This window comes from Pyrus communis, chromosome 15, assembly GCF_041283825.1.
Source record: "Pyrus communis isolate YQ-2024b chromosome 15, ASM4128382v1, whole genome shotgun sequence".
Taxonomy (NCBI): Eukaryota; Viridiplantae; Streptophyta; class Magnoliopsida; order Rosales; family Rosaceae; genus Pyrus; species Pyrus communis.
Window position 1 is genome coordinate 39,629,157 of NC_142579.1, and position 17,124 is coordinate 39,646,280.

At 37.4% G+C, this 17,124-nt stretch overlaps 2 protein-coding genes and 1 pseudogene across 2 annotated transcripts; all 3 read right to left on the reverse strand.

Moving 5' to 3' along the window:
- Nucleotides 1–1,194: 1,194 nt before the first annotated feature.
- Nucleotides 1,195–2,948, reverse strand: LOC137718039 (inorganic pyrophosphatase 2). The gene is made up of 4 exons (XM_068457561.2): nt 2,659–2,948; nt 2,455–2,576; nt 2,078–2,279; nt 1,195–1,776 (listed from the first exon to the last, which is right to left on the reverse strand). Exons 1-4 carry the CDS (start codon nt 2,797–2,799, stop codon nt 1,387–1,389), a joined length of 855 nt encoding a protein of 284 aa, XP_068313662.1. The 5' UTR covers nt 2,800–2,948; the 3' UTR covers nt 1,195–1,386.
- A 529-nt stretch (nt 2,949–3,477) lies between these two features.
- Nucleotides 3,478–7,069, reverse strand: LOC137707429 (homeobox protein ATH1-like). Its single transcript, XM_068446631.2, has 5 exons — nt 6,275–7,069; nt 4,576–5,849; nt 4,042–4,388; nt 3,876–3,936; nt 3,478–3,794 (listed from the first exon to the last, which is right to left on the reverse strand). The coding sequence occupies exons 2-5, from the start codon at nt 5,707–5,709 to the stop codon at nt 3,630–3,632; spliced, it is 1,707 nt and encodes a 568-aa protein (XP_068302732.1). The 5' UTR covers nt 5,710–5,849; nt 6,275–7,069; the 3' UTR covers nt 3,478–3,629.
- A 4,151-nt stretch (nt 7,070–11,220) lies between these two features.
- LOC137729467 (abscisic acid receptor PYL2 pseudogene) lies at nt 11,221–11,970 on the reverse strand (annotated as a pseudogene).
- Nucleotides 11,971–17,124: the final 5,154 nt, after the last annotated feature.

The window sequence follows — 17,124 nt, forward strand, 5'->3', positions numbered from 1 at the left end:
TGTTCGTGTTCTCGAAGTGGGTTTTCTGTTTATTGAGCGATTTTCTTCTTTTAGTTTTACTTTTTGTTCTTCTCCTAGTTATGATACGTTGATTCAACCGGGTGCCCGACACACCTAAAAGATGCTTATCTTTAGTTGTACCACAAATTCGGCTAGTTACTTAAAGTTAGGTAAAGACCGGCTTTCGTTTTGGTTTTATTGATGTGGCACATTCAACTTAAAATGGTGGATCATGTGTCACCCCAAGTAGCCATCTATCTTGGCACAAGATATGACTCGATTAATCACCCTGCGATAAAAGGGAGGGACTTGGTGGAGTCTGTCATGGCCTGCATGATATATATATGGCCGGGAGCATCTTTGCTTATCATCACTAACTTAGATTAGATGGATTCTTACCATCATTCTAGAAGATTGCCACGTGTCCTATTACTGACGGGTAGTGCTATGTACAATTATTTTTACCTTTTACATATCATTTTCAATTTTTGACGGTTGAATGTACCACCATGACTTCACATCAATTTTTGGCGGTCGGATGTGCCCCCACGACTCCACATTAATCGTCCCACTACCGCGGCTATCTTATGAAGAAGATGACCTGAAAAAATCACCGCCACTACGATTCCTTGGGCTTGCGATGACCATGGTTAGAGACAAAAGCAAGGGAAAAAAAAGGTCATATTTTCGTCTAGTATGCGCCTTCCCAATCCTATGGCCATTTCTTCTGCGCTGCATATGGTCACATGGAGAAGAACATGGGTTAAATAGAAGGATTTATCAAATGCAAATCAGTTTTAGAGATTAGGTGTGGGGCGGGGGAGAGGGAGGGGGGGGGGGGGGGAGAGAGATAAAGGTGAGACGGGTAAGGAGAGAAAAAGTTGGCTGCCGCGGGCAAGTTGAGGCGGCCGTTTAATATGGAAGTTAATTAGAATTAGATGAAAGGGCACAAGACAGTTTAAGGTGTATGGTGAACATTTATTATAATTTATGGTGGTGTGCAAAAGTACACCTAAATGGGTAGTGCATGATTATTTCTCATTTCTTTTGCATGCCGGGTGTTTTCTTGCCGTTGTTTGGCCGGCGAGATTAAATTTTTATGTTGTTAAACTGTGAATTTGTATTATTAAATTTTTATGTTGTTAAACTGGTAAAGCTAAATCATTCCATAGACGTAAAGGTACACAACAAAGATGGACCCAAAACAAGTAGGAAATATGGATTGGTATTTTTGGTGCCCCAAATCCTAACCACTGGCAAGGAATTGTTCCCACACCCTTAGGGTTAAATCAGTCGATCAGAACAATGCGATTGCTTATTTGTACCTAGGTTCTAATTTCCCTATTTGTAAATTACAGTAATTTATAATATCGTCTTGTTAAACAATTACTGGCGAGGAAGCGGAACTGGGAGGGCATTTTGAAAGGCATCATGGGCAGAGGCAGATACCGAACTGCTTTGAGACTTGCAATCAATTGGAACCAAATGATTACTTCTCTCTTTGCCAGACTTGTCTTCAATGAAGAATGCCTTCACTGTGTTGAGCAAAACAGTCCCGAGCTCATCGCACTCGTTCCACTCGTAAATCTTTGCCTTGGTAAGCAAGGGATTGGCAGAAATCAAATCCCAGATTGGATAGTTCTTCCTCGGCAACAGAAAGTCTCCTTCTTCAAGCTTCAAACCCGCGCAAAAATCGGGAGCTCCATCTCCAACATAGATGAAATGCTTCTTCCCATCTGCTGAAACAGAAGCTCGGATCTTTCCCATCATTAAACCCTGCAGCAAAAAGTTAAAAGGCATAGGATCCCAGAAGCGCTTTTGGAAAGTGCTTTTAAATGACTGAAAGGTACTTATGAGGAAACGTGATCTCGGAATTCAAAAACATTTTCTCCAAAAACGCTTTTAGTCATTTTAAAGTTTAAAGTTTCCCAAACGAGGAGTACTACTTAATGCTTCCTACAAAGCACTTTGATTTTTAATAAAAATTTCGACAAGCTTATTACAAAATACTTCTAGTAAAACCGTTTATAAGTAGAAGTGTTTTTTTATAAAACCACTCCACCGAGCCCTAATTTACCTTGCACATGTTGGGAGGGCAAACAGTGCAGCCATGGGAAGACGAGATGAAATCATGGAAAGGCAAGATTCTCAGCCTGCCTTGTTCATCAATAAAACTAGGGTTTGTCTTGATTTCTGAGAAGCAATCCCTTATCCCATGATGCTTCAATATTGCGTCTATGAAAAAATCATTTGCATCACTTAAAACCCTCAGATCACACCTGCATATATGTGTGACAATTATAAATTACAGAAAGTATGAAAACGATTTCCACACATGGTTCTTTTTACTTTTTGCCTTTGAATTAAATAAATGAAAGAAAAATCAAACATGGATGTCCAAAAGGAGAAAAGAGTGCGAAAACATAATTTATGTTCATAAGAAGATGAAATTACCCAAAAGCGTGGGCTGATTTAATTGCAGAGACAATGTTGGGATGGATTGGAACCCTCTTTAAGCACTCCGAAATGTCCTGAATTGTCTTTCTGCGTGCATGAAGCTCCGTCATCATCCGATCCTGAACATCGAGTTAGTAGTTACATACCGCTGCGTGTTCGAAAATTCGTTATCATATAGTTAGTACCTTGAATTAAACAGACCATAAGAGGGTTCCAAGTCATGGTAGGGAGGAGCTGAGTGAACAAGTCCTTGACACCCAACTCGTCCACGATCCAGTTGTCGCTGTCACAGTTGATGATCGTCTTGTCAAAGTCGAAAACAACCACCATCCCCGCCGCCATTGCTCCGAAATGATCAAAGAGAGTGGCAATAGAAGCAGTGTGTTAATTGTGAGACAAAGAGGAGGATTAGCCTTACTGTGTTTTTATAGGGTTGCTTAGCAAAGTGGTTACAGCTTGGCAAGCACTAAGCCCCTAGCTTTTGGGATGTAAAGGGGAAAGAGTACGCAGTAACTAGTCAGCACTTATTTAGTGGACGATGTTCGTGTCCTGCTTGAATTCTAACTCTTGATTCGAATCCTATAAGAACAGTGCACTTGCATACTTTTGACAATGCATGAAATGTTATATATTCTGAGTGCTGCAAATTATAACTGAACATGCAAATTACAGTCCAACACGTTAAAAAATATAACTCAAATCATAGTGTGATGCATAAACAAACATGACTCATTAAAAACGCAAGGACAGTTCATGGACAGTACAAAATAATTTTTGAACAGATTTCATCAAGAAAGAATTTGCACACTTTTTTTTTATCATGCACATCCTCATTTATTTCCGACTTAGATCAAACAAAAATCAATGGACATAGATTCACAAGAGTTCAGAAGAAGAAAACGAGCATGGAAATTCGTTTTAAATTAAAGTTAATATTTGACTTTTAGTTGTGTTCTTTTGGTTAACAGAAATATATACTTTAGAACCAAGGGTAGGCATTGATCAGGACTTAAATTCTGCTTTTCCTCACAAGAAAATTATTCCCTAAAACTTTTAACTTGCATACAGGAATATACACTTGTAATAATGCTGTGGAATATTTGCATTGTTTCCCTACATAATGATCCAGATGTGCCCATTCCTTCCATTTGCTCTGTACCATTTAAAAACCTTCAATTCACACCAAATTTGTGGTTGTTGATCCTAATGTGGTGGCTTCTGTGGGTTCTCTCGAGGTTTTCGTTTTGACGGGTCTTTCTTCGGTTCATCTCCGAGTACATTTCCTCAATCATCGGTTTCCATAGCCGGACACGGGCATTTATAAACCAATTGGATACCTAGTATAGCCAAATATGTAGAATAAATGAGTTCTTAGAAGCGATGGATTCAAATTCCTAATAAAATCAGTGATCACATACCTGGTTTCTTGTCAATCCACTTTTTACTGCAAGAACATGCTTCTCCGAATCTTTAGGGTACCTGAAAATTGATTAAATAGACAAGACATGTTATAGTCTGAGCTCATTCTTTAAGATGGGTATTATAATAAGCCAAATTCTAAGACATGTTCATGAAAAAGCTCACGGATGAAGGAAGTTCTGAAACATCCATGCACGTAACACTGAGACGGATCTTTCAGGCAAACCTCTCTGAGGTCTCCATATTTGATGTTCTTTCTTCTTTAGATGCTGAAGAGCCAATTGCTTATGGAATTCAAAAGACCTTTCGCTCTCATTGGGGGATGCAGGGCTTGAATTTTCACTTATCAGAAGGAAATGCGTGCTAACCCGCTCCCTCAGACTTTTATACAGCACAGAGATAGTTTGAAGCACAAAACGAGCGTGTAGATGAGGATCTGTCTCAGTTGCAGCATGAAATGCTGATACAACTGTATGAATCTCATCGACACATTGGTTGTAGCAGTCATCAAGCTGCATCAGAAAGAATAATATCAATCTGTTAAAGTGCCCAAATACTATTTCTAAGTCCAACACATTCGAAAAGAAATGTTTCAGAACAGGAAAATTCGGGGTTTCTACACCTTTTGGATATAGAAAATTTAATTGACAACCAAATCAGATAATTTAGACTAATTAATAGCACAACACAACTACATACCGTCTGTAGAAGGGCCAGCAATTTGGTTTTCTTCGTTTTGATTTCCTGTTTTCGCAATGCAGGCTCCTTAGGTACCTCAAATCTACCATCTAAATCATCATCCATGGCCGACATCCCTCTCTCAGACACGAGCCTGGCAGATGAAAAACTCGATTGGTCTAGATTTTCTAAAGAATAGTTTGCGATATCAGAAAGTATTTCCTGAACCACATGAAGATATCTTGATCCACATATTACTTGGGATAACTGAGGTGGTTTGCAAGAACTGTAACTTAGGGAAAACTCCTCACTGTTGCTAGAATATTGCTCTGGTGAGGTAAACCTTGTTTGATTCAGACAAGGTTGAGCAATCCCTGAAGAACCAACATCTGAACATTGATTTCGGATTTCCAAAGGCCTGGACGTGGCAAGACTTAGAGCAAGCTCGTTGCTAAATTTGGAGGAACTGGAAGAATTATATGTCATCACACTTACACCATCGGATGATAACCATCCATTTGGATCCACATTTCCAACGGATGAATATGTTTGAAGCCCTATTCTTACTGAAGATCCATCACCAAGTTCCAAAGGAGCTGCGTACTTGTTGATCTCCCACTGTCTATTTATGCTACCAAGCATTTCATCATATCCACAATTCACATTGGCCGCGAGCAGAGAATTGGAGTTGTTAGAGCAGTCATTCAAAACATAAGCTTCTGAAGAATTAAACGGCATTGCTGAAATCGCTAAATTGTTGAGATTTTCTTGAAGAAAAGTACTACCCCTCGCCGCGAACAGGGCAGCAAGGGAGGCAGAAGAATGTGGTGTTGCTTGGAACACCGTATTATCAGCGAAACTTGAACTGACGAATGAGGATTCTCTCACATTGCTCCCTCTTTGAGAAATAAGAAATGGACTCGATTCAGCCACACTAACGCAGTTTGCGTTGTTAAGATCAGAACGAGAATCCATGACAAGTTCTCCGTGAAAGGTTGAAAGCACTGGAGGCAAAGCCATCATACGGTTTTGGTGATTGAGATCAAATGAATAGGACTGGACAAGTGAGTTCACTGTGGTGTGTGGTACAACCCCATCCATGACTAGAGAATTTCGACTGTCCGCCGGAACATTATACATCTCATTATCCATCATATCACAGGGAAACAAATTTCACATTTCATTTGGCATAATTGAAAAATCGGGAGATATATATTCTTTCAGCCAACTCTCTTCCATCATGAACTGATCAATTTCAATCAATCTTAGCCTGGAAAATTTTAAATTTCTTCCACCTACATTTCAAAGTTTAAATTCAAGTAAATAGCATGAAACAGTTGGTCAGATTAAGTGCATGCAAGTAACAATACTTTCACAGAACGGAATTTCTATAGACCAATCAATTGAAAGAGTTAACCCAACACAGTTTCTTTTCATTCGAGTGACATTATAAATTAATCTAAACTATGAAGAAAGCGATTAGTAACTTGGGCCCAAAGGCGGAAGCACGCTGCCCTAATCAACTTGACTATATCAAAATGCTTAAACTCTGATAAATTTAACAAAACTGAGAACTTAATCATGCAATCAGTAGCAAATTACATGAAAAAAAAGAAGATTAAATGCAAACACTAAAGTAAACATTTAACATAATAATTAATTAACAGTTTATAAATTAAATACCGCAATCAGTAACAAACAAACTATGAAAGTAACAAACCTGAGAATGCAGATTCTTCCCCAGCAAACCTTCTCTGTAACAAAACAAATTTATGAAAAATCTCCACGCAGATTCATGGGTTTTTTCCCAAATCAGACCCCCAAAAATTCGAATGAAATGAAAGATGGGGAATGTTGATTGACACAGAATGTATGTATACTTCTCCTAGCAATAATAATTAATAAAACCAGAAAGCTCACAAAAGATATGATTCTTTTGCTTTGGCCTTAAAAGCCTAAAAGGAGTACAACGAAAGAAAAAAGGGTGGGAGAATATGCAGTGGTGAGCAACTTTGTTCCCTTAACCAAAAAGGAACAAGAAGAAAAAGCTAACTCCTTCCTCCCACCTTTCTCAAATCACAAGAAATATAAAAGCAACACAAAAAGTTGAAGTCTTTTGTTTTGGATGAACAGAAAAGTGGGGGACTTTTTTTTTCTTGCAAGCTAAAAACCAAAACCCAAGAGACTGACACAGTTTCAGGAATCAGGAGGACCCATCAAAGTTCACAGAGTCCATCTCTCTCTCTAGCTTGAAGCCACGAGATTTAAAGGAAGAAACAGAAATGGGTCTGAAATATAGGACACCAATCTCAGACAAACCCAATAAAAGACACAAGGAGAGGGAGAGAGTGGAAACGCCAAAGAAAACTAAAACCACAAATGAAACTTGAGAGAGAGAGGAGACGTGTCGAAAAATAGAGAGTAAAAACCTCCTTGCTTTTTATCTGTTTTTGACCCCCAAAACCCTGATTGATTGAGAACAAGAGTAAATGTGGCAAAGAGGCTCTCAAACTTTCTCCTCAGAATCCAACACTAATGGCTTAAAAGCAATCTGAAAGGTGACAATGCTGATGACATTGAGAGAGAGAGAGAGAGAGAGAGCCAATTCACTGTGGCAGCAGCGCTCACAGTGTACTTTTGTACACATACAGAAGGGACGAAGGAAAAAAAAAAGAAAAATTAAAACAGACAGTGCTGATGCAAGCAAAACCCCAAAATCTCTGATCAGAAAATCTTGATAAATTTATGAGCGTAGTTACAAATCACACCGACTTTTTTCCTTTTTTTGCATGGATATCCAAACTTAAAGTATTTAATCCTATGGCCTAATTATTTTATAGACTGCATTATTACAATGTAAGTAGGATTCTTAAAAATCTAGCAAATAATGATGAGAATCTGCGGAAACTGGAGATGAGAGATACTACGATGATGAACAGTGGGTTTGGTGCTTGAAGTGATCTTGTTTGAAATTCTTGGATCATGAATTTAATACTGATAAATAATTAAGTAATTTCCTTTTTCTACTGTGTAAAATATTTCGAAATTATAGATACTGGGGTCCCGACGATGTGACAGTACATGCAACCTGCTCTGAGATTTTGCTGGCCATGTTCCAGTACATGATTTGGCGGATACAAAGTAAATACACTCAAGTAATCAACGACTGGAAAAACTCATGTCTTTTTCTGACTTACAAGGCTAACTTACTTGGAACATTTATTCTTATTAATATAACGTTTTTGGTTATTAATATACATCAATAACACGAGAAATATCATGACTAGAACTTGTATAATATGAGTGTATTAATACATTTATAACCGCACTTGTGCCATACAATGTGCTCTGGACACTGAATTATGTTCTTTTCCCACCTTATTACATACTGCTATCTGAAAAGATAGCTATCAACAAAACCCAAAATGGTAAAAGAAACAAATAAACGTGTCTTGATATGAACTCCACAACAACTGTGAGACAACTAATCTAGAGGAAAAGGACGACATGAATTGGGCGAGGGCCAAGACCAGTTTAAAGTACTATTTATGGACCTGAAGCCGAAGGTAAACGCTTACAAGTATTGCAAAGTCCAAATGAATAGATGACCTATAAATCCTGATGTTTGAATATTTGGAGAAAATTTGAAGTGTGAAGGTTCTTCATATCTTCATGTATTGTTATTAATATAGAGTTCGTTTAGAAATACTTTTAAAATACTTGAAAGTGCTTTTAGTAAAATTAATTTTGAGTTCCAAATACACTCTAAGTGTTTTTTGAAAAGAAAAAAAATCAGATATATGCTTCTTACAGAAAACATTTAAAATGTTTTTCCATGATCCACTTAGAGAAACGGATGTGCTTTTAAAATAACTAAATGAACTTTTGTTGAAAATATTTTTGGAAATAATCCTTAGTAAAAATGCTAATAAATCCTGGAAAAACACTTAAAGTGTTTCTTAAAAACACTATAATTGGTGCTTCTTGTATAAAGCACTTAAAGTGCTTTTAGAATCCAAAAACATTTTCTTTGAGCGCTTTCAGTCATTTTAAAAGTACATCCAAACGAGCTCTTAAATTTTTACTAAGGATTAGTTTGAAAAACATTATCATCAAATACGTTTTTAGTTATTTTTAAAGTTACTCCCAACCAAGCCCTTATATATTTTGATAAATCAATTTGAATATGAATTATTATATATTTGTAGATAAATAGAAGTCATGAACCCAAACATTTACGATAAACAAACGAGTATTGAATTTAAATTGTGCTTGGCAAATTAGACTACTAAATTGTTTGACCTGAAATTTTGGACATTAGTTAAAATTTTCACTTACAAATTTCAACCTTAAAAATTGTAATTACTCGGAGGGGTACGAGCACTTTTCGAGGGGTCTAAATGGAACTAGCAAAAGAACTTATTAATACACTTCTAGCTTGTATATATTACTCTTTCAAATTCTGGCAATCCAATTGAATAAATGAAGAACGTCAAAGACAAAAAATTAATAAGAGTGCAATATAAGTAAAATTTGATATGTGAATAGCACTATCCATTTACTATTCATAGTCGTATTATTTGAATTTTTTTTTTGAGCCTTTTGAAATTGATTTATGCCATAGAAGGCTATAAGCTACAAGCTTGAGATTTATATAAGAGATACAAATTGGACGTGCTTCTTTGTGTTAAAATTCTAAATCCGTCTCTGCTTTAAAAAAATCGCAAACGAGCCAAACATTTTCCAAATATCTTTGTTTGACCAGCTATCTAGGTTACTACCACGCATACTACACTCAATTAAGCGACCAGAATTTTGCTGATTCACCAAAGTGTTGGATATGAGGCATCACATGTCCCTCAAGGTTTTGCCCACATTCTCTCCCTAGTTTTTTCTTCGTCCCTTTCGCTGGCCTTTTGCCGTTGGGTTCAGGGTTGACATTTAAGCCACACGAAAAAAGCACTGGACCAAATTATGCACCTAATTTCTGCCCTCCAAAAATCTCAATGACCCTCTCTCTGTCTCTCTTATTTTTTTTTTTTTTTTAGAATCTTAACAAAACGTTTTTGGTACTGTTCACTTTTAACGTCAATGATATTTTTATTCTAAAAAGTTACTTTTGATACTATTCACTTATAACACATTTTTGTCATTTTGATTAAAACTCAAAGTTTTCGAAATGTTTTCATTAGTTTTTATTTTATTTTTTATTCATGCAAAAATTAAAGGCAGAGATTTGTCCCTTTTTTTGCTGGATTTAAGCTCTCAGCCGCTTCTTTAATATGCACGAAAGCTATGTAGAAAAATATACGTTTTTTGTCAAAAAATAAAGAAAAATATACGTCCACTATGTATCATCGACTCGGTTGATACAGAGGATCAAAAATATATTAGATGCCGTGAAAGTTATTTAATTAGGATTCGTTTGAATAGTTTTCATAGCAAAAACACTAGTGTTCGTAAACACTTATGGTGAAAATATAATGTTTCATGAAAAATTATTAGAAGTGTTTTAGAAAGAAGCATCTAGTAGGTATTTCTCTATAAAATGACTAAAACGTATTTCTGCTTTTTTTTGTCTGAGACACAATAAAACCTTTTGTAACTCAGAAAAAAAAGTGCCTTCACTCTTTTCAGTCGATAAACAATCTCAACTGAGTAGAATAACTTGGTCTGATCCGATGCCATAAGAATTTTAGAGCATCCAGCTTCCAAACAAAACTTTACATTCTCAATGTACGCAGGATTATATTACATATGAACTATTTGTTTAATTAATTGAAGACAAGTTTCAAGATAGTACGGGTGAAGTCTAGAGGAGGCCGGTGGAACCCAATAAGATAATAAGAATAAAATGCTTATAATATGTTGAAACGGAAAAGGATCCTCGTCAGATTATTTTTCTGGGGATTTGTTGTGATCATGATCGTTCATCGTACATTATGCGGTTATAAATTATTTAAAATTTAAAATTAAATATAAATAGTACGTAAAAAAATTGACCGCACAATGTACAATCAACGATTATGATTACGAAATCCCTGAATCCCCAAGAAAAGAATCCGACGAGGATCATTTTCCTGTTGAAACAAACCAACCAAAGTGCTTTTGCTATTGTTATTTTATTGAAGAGAGAAAAATGATAACATTTAAAAAATAATATCCCCCATAACATATCTCGATGTCCAACTATTACGATGTGGTTAGTGATTGAAGATGAACTTCATACACGTATTTCATATGTTACATCTTGGGTTCAAGTTATGACGATGGTGGCTAGAAAACATTTAAATGACTGTGAATCTTTCTGACCTCAAAAAAATAGGCTACCTTGATGAAGCTACCATTTATATCTCCGGATCTCTTCCACCAAATCATATGGATCAAGTGATCCGAACCCTTGAAATTTGATCTAGCGGCTAAAATTATTATAACTTTTAAAACAAATCTTTATTTTTAACCTTTATATCAAATTTCAAAGATCCGGATCATTTGATGTGTGAACTTCGGTGGAAGAGATCAGGATCTCTTTCCTATCCCCGCAAGCAAATAAAAATATACATATTTATCAAATCCCCGACCGTACCAAGTGACATAAAAATCATAAAATAAAAAAGAAGAAATGGGAACAATATTCAACTTGCATCCAAATTAACAGCAATGCGCTAACCACTAACATTTGATTTTTATTTTTATTTTTTTATAAAAATTATAATAGTCAATTCATGATTGATCATGTCCTCCTCCAGTGTTGCCATGCACATTCGCCGCCATAGCCACCACTCCAAGCTTTTGCAAGTTCAACTTGATCACAGTGTCCACAAACATCTTTGTATCCTCCCCGGTGTTCCCTTCTGGTATGTCCACCACATACGACTCCAAAACAATCGAGTACACTTGATTATTCCCCTCCTCACCTTCGCAATTAACGAACTCATTAACCGAAGTAACCGACCTATAGTTATTAAGCCTGTGCTCCCCTCCCACAACTCTAAAGCTTATTATGTGTTTCTCGTCGTCCAAAATCTCCAGCCTCTCGGTGCTCGTCGACGCCGGGAGCCCCGAAACCACCGTCACCTCCCTTATGCTCCCAACTCCGCCGTCGCCTTTCATGTTGCAGCTCTTGATGAAGTGCTTGTATTTTTTAGGGTTGTCGAAGTTCCGGACCAACGGCCAAATTTGCTGTGCCGGAGCTTCGATCTTCTGCGTTATTAGCGACGTGCATGTGTTCGGCGACGGCTCGAATTTGTGGTACGTGTCGATGAGACCCTCCAGCTCGGAAAACTCAGCTAGGGTTAGACCATATGGCGGAGCGTGGCAAGCATCCATGTTTGTTTGCTCACACGTGTGAAAAAACCAACACGGAATTAATTAGAGCATAGAAGGAGAAGAAGAAAATGAATGAGAGCTAGTGGTTCTAGGGCAAGTGAACCATCATACGAACACGAGAGGGGGGCACATTTATGGTTGGAGGTATTTTTCTTTTAGGACGGATATGCCCTTGAGATGGATTTTATTTTATTTTTTATTAAGTGGCCACTGGCCGGTGGGATCTATCTATATATAGAGAAATATTTCAGATTGTCAGTAATACGGTCTGAACATAAGATGTATTTTACAAGTGATTGAATTTTTTTTTTCTTAAAATATCCAATCACTTATATTATGATTTTTAGTGTACAAAAGCATATTCTTGACATATTGAAAAATCTCTCCTTTATGATCAATGCAATCGTCTTTTACTTAAAAACTGTGTTTACTTCCAAATTAAGAGAATTAATAACTGCTATATTGAGAAATGTCTTGGTTTAGCCAATGTCCGAACCTGGATGATAAAAAAAAAGTTTGCAACTGGCTGGCAAGCAGCCAAGAAGATGAACATGAGGTGGAAATTTCGTGAAAGCATTGTTTATATTTATGAAATTTGAATAATACCTCATCAAAGTGGTTAGAATAATATTAGAGTACATAAGTTGGGAGAGTGATGATTCATCTTCCGTAGTTTCCAGAAAAATCTCGGGTTTTAAATAAAAATTCTGGCATGCGTTGTCAAAAAAAAATTTTAATGGTATTTTTATTCTTAATGGTGTTAAGAGTTTTTAATTTTTAATTTTTTTTAATACAACGATATTTTATAAGAAAAAACTAATGAAAAAAGTTTCCAAACTTTGAGTTTTAACAAAAAACCATCATATAATTTTATTTAATAATAATGATAAGAGAAATAAAAAAAAACAAAAAAAACCTAAATAAAGCCGGTGTAAAGAGCACCCAACCAATCCTTCAGTTGCATAACCCTTTGACATAATCCAAACATATTTTATTCCTCTAAAATTAAAATTTCAAATTGAAGTGGGTTCCATTCAATTTAGAACTACATCTGTGGCGGTATGGTTGGGAGGGAGTCGGTTAGGTGTGGTGACATGCCCTGATTCCAGTGTCCAAAGGACAACAGGATGGCCACGTGCTGGCCAACTCCCGAGGGTGACGTAAGCCATTTCATGAATGCATATGCTAAGAACATGAGGAACATGCATAAAAATTTCACACAGAACCACGTAATATAATATTCAAATACAAACCTTAATAAAATATAGTAATCAAGTGCCAACACATTTAAAAGTGATAATGCATGACATGTTCAGAGCATACTAGTAATTCGAAATACAAGTGGACGAAATATTAGAAAATGCGATTACAAGAGATGTCCTACGCAGAGAGGAGGACACAAATTCACTAATATGGGAATGCCTCGTAACTCGGGTCGTATGCCTCGTTCCCAGGTCCTTAAGGGGGTGCAAAACAAAACATGAGTGAACCAAGTTTATATATAGTAATACTAAATCAATTACTTTTTAAATGTACTAACCCCCAATTTTAGAAAACTCATATATAGCATAGTAAGTAGTAGGTTTTTCGAAAAATCCTAGCATGCCATAAAACCTTCATAAAACATATATCGTATATAGTGTGTTTAGTAGTGGTATCACAATCGCTTGAAGGCACTAAATCACCCGCCTGAAGGCATATATATATTCCACTCGAAGGCACTACATCGCCCACCCGAAAGCATATATTTTATAACGACACGTCCCAAAATTTTACAAATTTCAAAACAACAAGGACAATTTTGTAATTTCACTTTGCTTAGGGATATTTATTTTAAATGTTGTGTTTGGGGGATCTTGTAGTGTGAGCCACTAGGGCCCACGAGTTGTCTTGTGTCCCCCATCTGTTTCCCTATCCCTGTCAGTTTTTTCTCTCATATTGGACTCTTTCTCAGCTATCTTTCTCTCTCTCTGCATATGCTGAGACACCAAACCCAGTCACCACCCTTGCCGGAATGGCGAGCACCACCGCCACAAACCTAAGCTAGTCACGAACCACCGCATACTACCATGATTTCCTCTTCATCACTCCTTACCTCTGTCTCTCTCTCATTCTCTATGAAACACTAAGACACTGAACCTAGCACACCAACCACGCCGGCGAGTTCCACCTTCCCCGACTAGGTAAGGCTCGGAATACCCTTGATCCTTCTTTCTTCTCAACGTCCTGGGTTGATTTAAAGACTATAGGTATGTTTTGATGACGTTTTGTGACATAAAACACCTTAGGGAGATTTTCCCAGATACCGGTGAGAACCCGAGCCTTCCAGGTCATTTTCCAACCAACTTCGACCACGGTTGGCCATGAGATAGGTATAATATTCTTCCTTGTTCCTTGGGCCTTAATTTGGTATATGGAATAACTAGTTTTAATTAAGTTTTGGGGATGAACGGAGCTTGGAAAGCTTTAGCTTTCTTCTTCGTGGAGACTGGCCAACTCACGACCTGAAACCAGGTCGACCCAACCTGCAAGCCAAAACCAGGCTTAACCTAACAACCATGCCCAAACTAACAACCTGGATCTAACCTGATCCGGACTCATTTCCAGATTTCGTGGGTGGCGCGTGAAGGGCTACCATGGCTGGCGTGTGAAGTATATGCGCCTCTACTGTCATCCACGGCGGCGCCGGTGAAATTTTCGATGACCCATCTCGGCGCGTGCAGTGACGTGTGACCTCCCAGACCGTCATCCCGTACGCGTGGATAAACCCAAGGTCCCCCATTAAGTTTTTCGATGTCCTGAATCTGAATTCGACGTCTGTTTTCTCAAATTCAATCGTTTTAGTAGAGTTTTATTAATTGATCCCTTGATGTGCTTAAGTGTATTTGTCAGTGGTGAGCCCGTTTTCTAGTTTGCACGGCTCTTCGGCGACGAAGTATCTGTAAGTAGACCCCTTCCAAAATGCATGATTTTAATTACTAGAAATGCATACATGAAAAACATGATTTTATGACTACGTTTTATGAAACGTTTATGAGTAAATTAGATTTACGCTTTATGAATTATCATGCTTTATCGAATTTATGTTTACTGAGATATTTATGATATGATGTTTGAGCTATTGAGGCTCCGATAAGATATATTTTGGAAGGATTATGTTCATGATTTTCAGTGCTTACTTAGTGGATATTCATACATATATGCCTTCGGGCGAGTGATATAGGGCCTTTAGACAAATGGTTTATATATGCCTTCGGGCGGGTGATGTAGGACCTTCAGGCGAATGATATTTATATATATGCCTTTAGGTGGGTGATATAGGGCCTATGGGCGAAAGATTTATATATGCATTCGGGCGGGTGATGTAGGGCCTTCGGGCTATTGTGAAACCACTATTAAGCACACTATATACGATATATGTTTTAAGAAGGTTTTATGGCATGCTAGCGTTTTCGGAAAACGTATTACTTATTATGCTATATATGAGTTTTCTAAACCTGGGGGTTAGTACGTTGAAGAATAATTGTTTTAGTATTACTTTTATATAAATTTGGTTCACTCATGCTTTATTTTGAGCTCCATTCAGGACTTAGAATCGAGGCGTACAATCCCGGCATTAAGGCACTCCCGCATCGGTATCTTCGAGTCCTCTTAATGTATGACCCATTCCTTTGTTCGTACATTTCATAATATTTCTTCTACAATATTCTTGATTAGTTGTATGTTCTGATCACATTCCCACATTTGCATATTCTTTATTGTTAAAATTTACGTGTTTTATTTATGTTCATTCTTTCTTCATAACCTACATGCATGTTAATATGGCTTCGTCACTTTCGGGTGTTGACCAGCACGTGTTTACCTTGGTGTTTGGAGGATATTGGGGTGGGTGTGTTATATATCTTCCGCCCGAAGGCGCATATATATATATATCCATGAAGTGAGCACAGAAAATCATGAACATAATATTTTCAAAATATATACCATCGGAGCTCAATAGCTCAAACATCATATCCTAAATTCATGTTCATAAATATCTCAGTAAACATAAATTCGATAAAGCATGATATTTCATAAAGCGTAAATCCAATTTACTCATAAACGTTTCATAAAATGTGGTCATAAAATCATGCTTTTCATAAATGCATTTCTAGTAATAAAATCATGCATTCTAGAAAGGGTCCACTCACATATACTTTGTTACCAACGTGTCATTCAACAATAGGGAGGACTGGGTCACCTCAAATGACACACCAAGTTGGGACCGAGTGGTGGTCGGAGTTGGCCAAAAAATGGCTGCAAACTCGCTATCTTCGCCGGAAAACTGGGTAGGTTTTCTCGTGAGTTTCCTTCATCGGAGAATGTCGGTGAACAGTGATGGTGTAGAGGAAGAATAAGGAGTTTGGGGGTTTCCTCGTTCGTTCTGAGTTCGTGGTTTCACCTAGGGAGGAAGTGGTAGTGGTGGTGTTATTGATATTGTTGTTGTGTGTGGTACCCTCAGGGAGGGTTGGTTCAAAGAGAATGAGAGGGCCGATGGGTGATGGAAAGAGTTTTGAGAGAGATAGAGGGAAGTGACAGATAAAAGAAAAAGGGAATGGGGATGCATGGGTAAGGGGGAAAGAACAAGGGGACAAGGTTCCAAAGTGGGTCCCAATGGCTCACAAATTAAGGTCACAAGAGACGAAACGAGGAAAGCTTGAAAAACGTTTGACGTTTCAAAACATAAAGTCTTTGTTATAACTCCAAATTCGGATCCGTTCGCGCCCATGGGTTCATGGCAATGAGTACGATAAGAATAAACTGAGAAAATTAGTTATATGAGTTTCGACGAGATGGTCAACAAAAGTTAACATTTTTGCCACGAGGGCATTTTGGTAAATGCGCACTATTTAATAATACAAGAACGTTAAATTAAGGACGGGGTATCACATGTGGGTTGGGATAGTTGAGGGTAAGGGTGGGGCAACATCATTGACAACATCGTTGGATTCATCACCATTTTTCCTAGTAATGGTATTAAGTTATTAGACATGCATAGGGGTGGAAAAAAAATACCGAAAATTCGAAACCATACCGAAACCAAACCGAAAATCTCAAAAATTTTGGTCCCGAAACCAAACCGATCCCGAATTATTTGGTATGGGATCAGGTCTCACACTTTAAAATTGTTCGGTTTCCCCATCCCGAACCAAACTTTAAACCCTATTGTTATAAACTTATATATATGTTGGAATATGTATA